At 53.3% G+C, this 10482-nt stretch overlaps 1 protein-coding gene across 1 annotated transcript; it reads right to left on the reverse strand.

The window, feature by feature from the left end:
* Positions 1–1002: 1002 nt before the first annotated feature.
* PITX2 (paired like homeodomain 2) lies at positions 1003–5466 on the reverse strand. Its single transcript, XM_009101245.4, has 3 exons — positions 5080–5466; positions 4161–4366; positions 1003–2321 (listed from the first exon to the last, which is right to left on the reverse strand). Exons 1-3 carry the CDS (start codon positions 5309–5311, stop codon positions 1758–1760), a joined length of 1002 nt encoding a protein of 333 aa, XP_009099493.1. The 5' UTR covers positions 5312–5466; the 3' UTR covers positions 1003–1757.
* Between the last annotated feature and the right edge of the window lie 5016 nt (positions 5467–10482).

Raw genomic sequence — 10482 nt, forward strand, 5'->3', positions numbered from 1 at the left:
GCCGCTCCTCCTGACCTCACAAAGGCGCGCAACGAGCGCGCAAAGGCCGCTCAAGGATTAAGGTCGCTCTCACCGCGTAGAGTTTCCTCCCTGCCGTCCCCTGCGCCCATCGCCAGTTTACGCGCCTGCGGAATTTCTTCGTGTCTCGATATTCCCTCCGGATCCTGCGGCTGCCCACCCTCTCGGCAGCCCCTCCTCGCCCGCCCGGGGTGTGAGCCGATGGGAGGGCCGAGCAGCAATTCATCTTGATTTGTTTCAATTGTCTGGCGATGGCAAAGTTATAATCCTGTATAATTTCACGAACAAGCAGGTTGAGAATGAATGGGTCAATATTATTTAAAACAAAACACACGAGAGCACGACCTTTCCCTTCAACGACGTGTTGCAGCACGAAGTCGCAGGAAACTCGGGCTAACCTCTCACCCCCCGCGCTCCACGGGGTTGCGGTTATTTGGGCTGCTCTTTGTTTCTCTTCATGTCTGAAAGGGGGATTTGGAAATAGAAATGTAATATTACATGAAGGATCTGCCGGCTGAAGGGAGAGAAGGTGAGCGCAGGGGGCGGTAAAGGGGACAGATTATTTTGAACGGGAGCAGTTTGTTTGCAAGCTGGCTTTTAAATTTCTTTTTTCCCCCTCCCTTTTCTTTAATGTAATAAAAGCTTCTTTCACAGCAGGACAAATTTAGGCTCGAGATACAGCAGCTTTGTGGCAGGTAATTCTCGAGTCCAGCGATGTCAAATAATCCATTTTCTCGGGGCTGTGCAGGGAAATAAAAGGACCCAAGGGGTACACGTCCCATGTTTCTCTAGTATGCAACGTTAGAGCGAGGGATTTTTTTTTTTTTTAACGCGGAAAAAAAAAGGGCCAGCATTTATTTGCATTGCAAAAGTACTACCCCGCGTTGCCAGAGAACGAAATCCAGAGTCAACTATCAGTCAATCATTGCAGACTAGTTGCTACTGCGCAGCTTGGCTCAGTAAATAAAAAAATCCAGACAGAACTGTATGCTGTATATTTTACTCCCATGAAATAAAACACATTTTTTTCATGTTTGCTGAAAAGTAAAACAATAATATTGTACGAAATGTTATACACAGGGCATGTTTTACATTGCAATATCAGAAACATCATTGCATCCACCAGAGGTACTATTCTAAAACTGATATTCACACAATTTTTTTAATAATTATATGTTAGAAACATACAGTGTCGCATTTAGTATATACATTCCCTTGCTCGCAAGCGAAAAAATCCTAATCGCTTCTGTGTAACATGCTTTATTTTAAAGCCTAACCTTTTAAAAACACTGTTGTGATATTACTAACAACTGCTTTTATAAAATTAATTTGACATTTCGATATATATACATCCTTTCAGTCATTTTTATGTTAACAATGCTAAACTTAAAAAATAACAAGCTTATAGTAACATTAAAATGTCATATCATATCCAGTCAAACATTTGTCCATATATATATATATATATATATATATGTCCTTGTAACTGTTGAAATACTCTTAGTGAAAGAAAGATCTCCGAATCTGTAGGAGGTCCTTTGAAAACAAAGGAACTATCTTATTTCAGTGGTTTCCTCTTTTTTTTTCCTCCTCTCTCTCTCTCTCTCTCTCTCTCTTCCTCTCTGCCTCTGATTTTTCCTCCTTTCTCTTTCTCTCTAGTGCCCATTACTTTCTAGTGAAATTCTCAGTCTCTGTGGGAAATGGGGGGATTTTCCCACGCAGTTTCCTACTTGGATGTTTCACACGGGTCTGTCCACCGCGTACTGGCAAGCGCTCAGGTTGGAAGCGGGGTTCTGCACACTGGCATAGCCAAAACTGGAGTGCTGCTTGGCTTTAAGTCTCAGACTCGCCAAGCTCGAGTTACATGTGTCCCTATAAACATACGGAGGTGTTGGAGGAGCATAAGGACAGGCTGGCGTTGGCACTGCAGAATTCAGGGAGGGATTGCTCAAGTTGTTCAAGTTATTCAGGCTGTTGAGGCTGGAGCCGGGCACCCCGGTGACTGCAGAAGGTACCATGCTTGAAGACATACTCATGGAGGATATGGAGTTTGGAGGGGAAAACATGCTCTGAGAAGACAGAGGGTTGACATTCATGGAGTTGAAAAAAGGAAAGCTTTTGGTGGAAAGGGAAGCGGAGGTGAGGCCCTTGGCTGCCCAGTTGTTGTACGAGTAGCCGGGGTACATGTCATCGTAGGGCTGCATGAGGCCGTTAAACTGCGGACCGAAGCCGTTTTTGCAAAGCTCGGCTTGCTGGTTCCTTTCTCTCTTTCTCCATTTGGCTCTGCGGTTCTTGAACCAAACCTTTGGAAACGGGGGGAGAGGGAGGGAGGGAGATGCGAGTTAGTCAGGAACCACCACCACCACCCTTTGCAGGTTCTCAGGGCAACAGCCGAGCCTGTCTGCATAGAAGTTATATATAAAAACTTGTACAAATATATATATATCTTATATGAATATATCTCCATGTGTAGGTTCACCTCCTCCTCTGTGGAGCCCTGCTCTGGGCCGGGGTGCGCTGCTGGGACAGCCGAGCATCCTCGGGGCCGCTGGGGTTTAGCAAGGCAGATTGGTGGCCGCATCATTCCACCCTCACCACGGCCCCCCCACTCCCCCCCAGCCCCCCCCTCCGCAGCCCTCCACATAATCTGTAATGCTTTAATTCGCTCCACAGAGGCCAACGCTTCCTTCTTATTCTCTCCCTTTTCTCCTGGCCCCCACCCCTTCATTTCTCTTTTGGGTTTTTTTTCCCCCCTCCTTTCTCTCTTGGCTTTTTCTGTACTGAAGCCACCCAGGAAAAATACCAAAGTGCAGAGCGAGAGTAAAACGCCTGGAAACCCGCTGAGTATTTAAGGCAATGCTACGGGAAAGGAGGGGGAAGCCTGCAACTAATAAATCCTTGCTTTAGTTTGTTAAAACTACAAGTTCCTCTAGCGTGAAAGCTTCCAGAACCGAAAACCACTTTCTAAACAATCACGTTTGACTGCTCTTTGGAGGGGGAGGAAAATAGGGGGGAAAAAAAAGAGGGAAAAGAAGGGAAAAAAAAAAAATCACCATTTAACAACGTGCTAAATGAGATCTAAGGGACCCTCCCCGCGCAGACAATGGGAAAAGCGTGCCCTTTCCCAATCCACATCTGGGTGTCTGACCCGTCGGGCAGCCGCCAGCAGCCGCCTTACCGTGTGTATTGAAACCACCCGGGGGTGTTTGTGGTAACCCCCACCCTGGTCGAGCTGGGCGGTGGCCGCCCGGGTGCACCACGGGGACGGGCCCGTCTGGAGGCACCACGGGGACCGATACAAAAACTTCCGCGGAAGCTGCACCGAGACCGACAGTGCTCCGTGCACCAGGAGGATTCCGGGCTCGCCCGGGCCCCGCTCCCTCCGCGTGGCTGCCCCGGCCAACACCGCCGGCCCGGGGCTGAGAGCCGGCCCCGCTCGCTGCCCGGTTCTCACTGTCTCGTTTTCCTCAAGCCATCTCGGGGAGAGGATTTATGTGGGATTTCCGAAAATCTGAAGGTTCGGCCCGTTTATAGGCTTGTGTGTGTGTGTGTGTGTGTGTGTGTGTGTGTGTGTGTGTGTGTGTTGGGGTTGGTCATTTTTCTTTTTTCCCCCCAGCGCGGTGTTTGCAGGCGAGCAGGATCCGGCCGCGGTATCTCTGCAGCGCCGCGATGGTCCCATAAATCTCAGAGGGGGGCAGAGGGTGGACAGAGACGCTCTTCGAATTGTGAAACCCAAAGAAATAGAAAATGCAAGGAAGGGCACGTTGGAAGCGCCTCGGAGTGAAGCAAAAGCTCTTGTGTATTTTACATCTTTTTCTCATTAGAGACAGCGCAGGTTGCAGCCTGTTCCAAGTTGCTTTCTTGGCTAATGTTTTTATTAGCGTTTCGATCAAAAGGAGAGGGACGCATTGCACGGTGAGGGAGAAACGTGCAGCAAACCATATTTCAGACACATAGAGAGAGATCCCAATCTGTCTCGCCTTGACAGAAATGTCCTGCTCTGCCCTGCTTTTGTGCAAAGGCTCTGGAGTTTACATGCAAGCCGAAATCGAAAGCAGCTGCAAACATTTCAGCCTTCCTTCCCTCTCCCAGCGCACCCTGACTCCCACTGCTCCGAGACAGGGTGCCGTGTCAGGACTTACCCTAACCCTGGCCTCGGTGAGGTTGGTCCAGACGGCGATCTCCTCCCGGGTGGACATGTCAGGGTAGCGATTCCGCTGGAAGGTGGCCTCCAGCTCCTGCAACTGCTGGCTGGTGAAGTGAGTCCGCTGCCGCCGCTGCCTCTTCTTCTTGGATGGGTCTTCGGGCCCCGCATCCTCATTCTTGCTCTGTTGGCTCTTATCCTTTTCTGTTAGTGGGGGAAACAAAAAAAAAAAAAAAAAAAGGCGGAAAACGAGGGCGCCTCAGCCTCCTCAGCCTCCTCTCCAGCGGCTGGGGAAAAGCGTGTCCCCAGCGCTGCTGGATCCCGCAGACTGCCCCGAACGCGACTCGATGCTGTAATGATTAACCCGCACCAGCCTCCCGCCGCTGCGGCTCCTCCGCACTCCGCGGGCACCCAGGGGCGGCTCCGCCCGGTGGAGCAGCCACCGCCGGGGCAGCGGGACGGAGCCGCCTCTCCGTATGCAAGGTTTCTGCCTATGTACATCCGTATTATTCTCCCGCCTGCATACACGTAATTCATTTTATTTGCTTACCCTACACCCGCGTTATTCGCCCGCCTGTAACAATATTCTTTGTCCGTATATACCCCTGTTTGTCCGTCTGTATCGGGATTACTCGCCCATGAAATCTCACGTTATTTGCCGATCTTTATCCATGTAACTCGCCCATCAGTATATATGCTACTCGCCTATCCTTACATATGTCATTATCTTCCTCTACGCCGACACACAGACACCGCACGCGAAAAACCACGAAACGCATCTCGGCTCGGGTGCGGGACGCTCCCGGGCAGAGGGGCGGCGGCGCATCGCGGTCCGCGGGGCTGCCAGCCGGGCCGGAGCAGGACAGGGCTGCGGGGCGCCCGTCGGGCTGGGGTCCCTGCCTCTCATCCCCTCTTACCTGCGGCCTCGGGGCTGGAGGTGTCGGAGATGGTGTGCACCTCCAGCCGGTGCTTGGCAGACTCCAGGGAGGAACGCGCCTGCCCCGGCGCCAGCGCCGTCGCCATGGCCAGCGCGGGCTGGTGGTGATGGCAGGATGATGAAGAGGAGGAGGAGGAGGAAGGTGAGGAGGAGCACAGCTTATTCCCGGCTCCCAGGCGCTCCAGGCTTAACGGGTCCTTCATGCAGTTCATCGGCAAAAGGACGCCAAAGTCTACGTGCGCGCCTGGGGGGTCGATAGGAGAAGGTGTGCGTGTGTCTCTAGGTGTCGGTACGTGTAGGAGGGTCCGCGCAGCGCCCCCTCCGCGGACGCGGACCAGCCCCGCGGCTCCGGGGGTCAGGGCTGCCGGCCGGGGAGCCGCTCCTGGGCGAGCGACGTTCGACTAGAGCCCGGGAGGCACGGCGAGCCTCGAAGCCCCCGCCGCCCGGGGGGGTGAGGCGGCGGCGACAGGAGAGCGGGCGAGTCCGGTCCTGTAAGAGCCGTCACGGCGACACGGCAGCTCCCCGGCCGGCGGCCCCCGGCCCGCCGCGGGGCTCCGCGGGGCGGGGGCGGCGAGGCGCGGCGGCGCTCCGCGGGGCGCTCCTCTCCGCTGCCCGCGCATGGACCCGCGCCGCGGCCGGCCCCGCACCGCATCAGCTCAGGCGCTTCCCTCTTGGCCTGACATCTTAAACCGGTGGCGGCCTTCCCCGCGCTGCACGTCACCCCCCCCCCCCCCCCCCGCCCCCGCCCCGCCCCTTCTCCGCCCGCCCCGCCCCTTCTCCGCCCCGCCTCGCCCGCGCGGCCCTGCGCGCCCCGCACCGCCCCCCGCGCTCTCCCGGTGATGGGCGCACCCGCCCGCCCCAGAAAACCTCCGCCCGGTGTGCCCCGCCGGGGGCACCCGCGCCTGGAGAGCCCGGCAGCTGCCGCTGGCTCACGGGACACCCCGTCGGAGCGGCTCCGAGCGCGTCCGCTCAGCGCCTCGCCGCACTCCGGGACCTGCGGGGCCGAGGAGCGGGGAGATCGGCACTGCCAGAGCCGCTGCAGGAGGGTGGAGGAAAGCCCGATTCCCTCCTCATGGAGGGGGTTGGAAAATATAGGGGGCGAGGCCGGTTAGACGGCAGACCTTGTGCCGGTAACAGCGACAATTAAACACAAACGACAACAATCTCCCCTCTGCGACACAGCTACGGAAAGCTTCACACCGCACTCGAGGCCCCCAACTTCTTCTAGTCCCCGCGCTCGCCGGCTTTCTGCCTCTCCTCTACCCGCACTAAAGTCGGGGTACACGGGGGAAAAATCCTTTCCTTGGTTCCCCCATTCCCTCCCCTTCCCTGCGACCAGGTTCCCAAAAGCTACCCCCCAAGGAGGCTTTCCCAACCCGGTTCTACCCCTTACTTGCATAGTAATCCGCGGGACCATTCCTCCCTCTCAGCGTGGACCCGGAGGGACCATTCCGCCACCCGGGGCGCCCGGAGCAGCCCACGAACCCAAGCCCACGCAAACCTTTCACAGAATTTGGCCAAGTCCCACAGCGAGCCGGACGCCCGCGCACAAACTTCTCAAACCCCTCACCGAGGTTTGGGGACAGGATTTGACCCGCCGCCTGGGCAGCGGCAATAGAAGGACGGGCTATACTGTCCCTCAATCCCCACTCGTGGGACCGCTTATGGCGCCGGAATGAGGCTGCTGTGGACCCGTGTCACCCAGGAAGGAGGTGCGGGGCTTTTTCACGCGCGTCTAAGGCGGGGACAGGTTGCCCTACCATGCTGGTCAGGTCCTCCTGGGACAGAGGAATCCGTCCCCGAGCCCTAGCCCACAGAGCCGACCCTGGCCCAGCGGAGCTGTGGCCGTCTTAGGAATGGGGATTCCGAAGTAGCCTAGGAGCGGGAAACACAGGTTTGCGTCTCTATCTTCAATTTAACTGGCTGGTCACTGGTATTGAAAAATTACCGAAAGCTTCCCCTTGATGTGGCCCTACACATCCACATCCCAGCGCCCAAACTTTTCTGAGTCCCATTCCCATCTCGTCCGCCACCCCCCACCCCCACCTCCCTCAAGGGTCTTCCTTAGTCGCTGATTCTCGTTCGAGGACCTATCATCCATCGCAATCTTAGTTATCGCTAAATTATACATATTATTTTCGCAGCCTGTTAGTAAAGAAGGTTAAATTAATTTACATTCTGCTCATTATCTGGTGTTTAAATGACGTGTTTTTATCCCTGAGATTTGGCAAAGAATCTCTTTCCTCAGACCCCACAGCGTTTCGATGGAGACAATGCTCTTACATTTGTAGTGGATTTTAATCTGATAAGACTCTAATTTGCTTAAGTCTTTTAAATAGGGGGTTTAAAATGATTCTAGCCGTTTTCTTATTGAATTTCCTCTAATTCCCCCAAGATCATAAAGTATATGTGTAAAGTAAATATTTCCTCCCTTTGCACCGGCAGCAGATGACCTATAACTAAGTCAATATGAATCCAGCTCCATTCTGCACAATTTGTTTACCAATCATATCCCAGTTTCTTCTTAACCTCTCTCTACCTCTGTGGTCCCGCACCTAGAACCGCCCCCCCCGGCCTTTCCCCATGGTGGGGCCGTGCCAAAATCGCGGGCAGGGAGCTGCCTCAGCCCTGGCCAAGCGGGCGCGGCCTCGGCCCCTCAGCAAGGGGCACTTGGGAGGGGGCGCTGCCCCTCTCCAGCCCCACGTCGGGGTGAAAACAAGTGTGCAAAGCCCTAGGGTGGGGGAGCCAGAGAGAGAGGTGGTACAGAGGTATCTCCTTCTTCCCCCCTTTTTACTTTTCAGACGGGGCGATGCATGAATGCATCCCTGTCTTGGATGACACCCATCACTTTTTTTTTTTTCTCATTAATTTATTTTCTGTCATTTTTGGGCAATGCTGGCTTCTGCCGCCGCGACTCGAAGCGAAAAGTCCCTCCCGCATGCGGAGCGCGGAGTGCTTGTTAGGCGCTTTATGGCCTGGCAGGGCGAGCGCGGGTGCCCGTCGGTGCCCGCCAGCCGCAGCCTCGCTCTCTCGGGACATTTGACGGGGCAGGCCGCTCCCGGCGCATTCCCCCCGAGAACGGGGAGAGGAGGAGGAGGGCCCGGCCACCGCACCGCCCTATCGCATCTTCCCTAGCTCCAGCCCCGCATCCCACAGCCACAGGCGTGACAGACCCTCCATCAGTCCCAGCGCCCCGAAAAGGAATGCACAACAGTGGCCCGGGCTCCGGCAGCCCAGAGGGAGAAGCTGTCGGCATTTCCTTATGCACCTTTGATTAAAACTCCCCCATCCCGAGCAGGAGGGGAGCTACCACACAGCATTAGTTGTCATGGTGACCATAAATCACGTAAATCCAAAAATACCCACCTATAATCTGAGATGAAGCTTTTATTTCCCAAGTGAAATAATATTTTAAAAGCTGTCAGCCAACCGAAAAACAACCTAATTGTAGACACCCAGGTAATATATTAGCGGTAAAGGTTTCAATTAAAATGTCAAGTGTTTTAAATTTTTTTTATCTTTTAATTTTTTTTTTCCTGGTGGAAGTTCCCATCTCCTCTCGGGTTCGGGTCCTGGCCACGAAGCCGCCCCCGCCAGTTGACTCATGTACCGATTATCCGCGCCTGCTGCATGTGGCTGCCATCACCAAAGAAAACCCCAAAACTATTTTGGGAATTGCTCTCTTTCCTTTTCGCCCTGAGATACAGGGCTCATCGGGGACGCACCCCGATGGACCGGGGGACGTCTGCCGCCTACGAAAAATGGGGAATCGGGGATGCTCCCCGCTCCACATCACCTTTTTAATTTCATGGGAGTTTTGGTGTGTTTTTTCCCTGTTTGTTTGGTTGGTTGATTGATTGGGTATGATTTTTTTTTGGTTTTTGTTTGTTTGTTTGGGGTTTTTTTTGGTGCGTTTGTCTCTTTTTTTTTTTTTTTTTTTTTTTTTTTTTGACTTTCTCCAAGCTGTTTTTTGAGTTTATTTGGGATGCCTGATGCCCGCCCCGGTGCGTCAAGAGGGAGGGCTGAGCGGCTCTACTGGGGATGCCGAAGGGTGGCCAGACCTACTGCGGGTATTTATTTTCCCACTTTTCCTTTATCGCCTCATGAGATCTTTGTTTCTAGGCGTAATACTCCCCTAAATGGATAAATTGGTTCTTATGTAGAGCCTCCAACTAGTCCTGTTGTCTTTTACCTTTGGCTTGTTGTCTTTCGCCTATCTCGGATTACCGGGTATTCTCCTCGATGAAGAGCCATTAATTACCCATTCAGTCAATATTAGGAAGACTACAGAGCTTTTTACATAGGATTAAGAAGACATCAGATTGTTCCGTTAGTATATTCCTACTCACGAAAAAGCTTTCGTTATACATTTAGTTTTCCCTGGAGTGAGGCTAACAACTGCTGCATATATTATTCTCAGACGCCAACCGCGGAGGGGGAAAATTCTATAAGCGAAGCGCAATAAATAACTTCTAATTTGCGCTTGGCGGGGGGGTGCGGGACGGGGCGCGCACCTTCTGAGGCTCCGCGCAGGAGCAGCGCACCAGCGAAGTGCTTGAGCCCTGGACAAGGAACATCCAGGCTCCACGGCTAAGGTCACAATTCCGGGGACAAATTTGGCCACGCTATGTGAAGGGGAGGGTGCCGCTCTGCTGTGCCTGGCGGCCCAGCCGCGGTAGCGATGCTCCGGCTCCGCCTCAGCCCCCCGCCCTCGCTCCCTCCCGCGGGGGCAGAACCTGTGCGCCCACCTCGGCCCGGGGCTCAAAAAATGCACCGGCGACCTTTGCTTTGCACGCTGCAATGTCTTCAGCCGGTCTAAATGGAAAGCTGAATCCGCGTTCGGTTTTTGTTTTTGAAAAGAATGTTCAGTTACGGAATAGTCAGACCAATTTTTTTTTCTTTTTTCTTTTTTTTTTTTTTTTCCCCGATAGTGTTGAAACAATCAATTTGGAATGCTGAATGGTGATACAAGACGGAATGTAATTTCAACATTTTATGCTGGAAGCTGCTGTTTCAGCAATACCCAGATTATCGATAACAAGGAAGGATTCCTGAAGTGGAATTCACAGACTTAACAAATCGTATAGGTTATATATATATATATATACACGTACGTACAAATACCTTAAGCATTCTTTTAGCCTGCATAAAAATTACCTAAACAAACCCACCACCGACAACCGTTTACAAGTGCCGTGGGTCTGCGAAGCATGTGCTGAAGTTTTCCTAATTTTGTGGGACTGGTCACCCGGCAGCAATTTTCCCTGTCTCTCTGAAGAAATCTGACACCCGCCGGGCTGCGTTTGACAATCTAGGCTGCAATAATATTTTCATACTTTCCCATTTTCCTTTCCTCGGCATGGCCAACGGACTCGTTTCTTCT

This window comes from Serinus canaria, chromosome 4 (assembly GCF_022539315.1).
Source record: "Serinus canaria isolate serCan28SL12 chromosome 4, serCan2020, whole genome shotgun sequence".
In the NCBI taxonomy this organism is placed as follows: Eukaryota; Metazoa; Chordata; class Aves; order Passeriformes; family Fringillidae; genus Serinus; species Serinus canaria.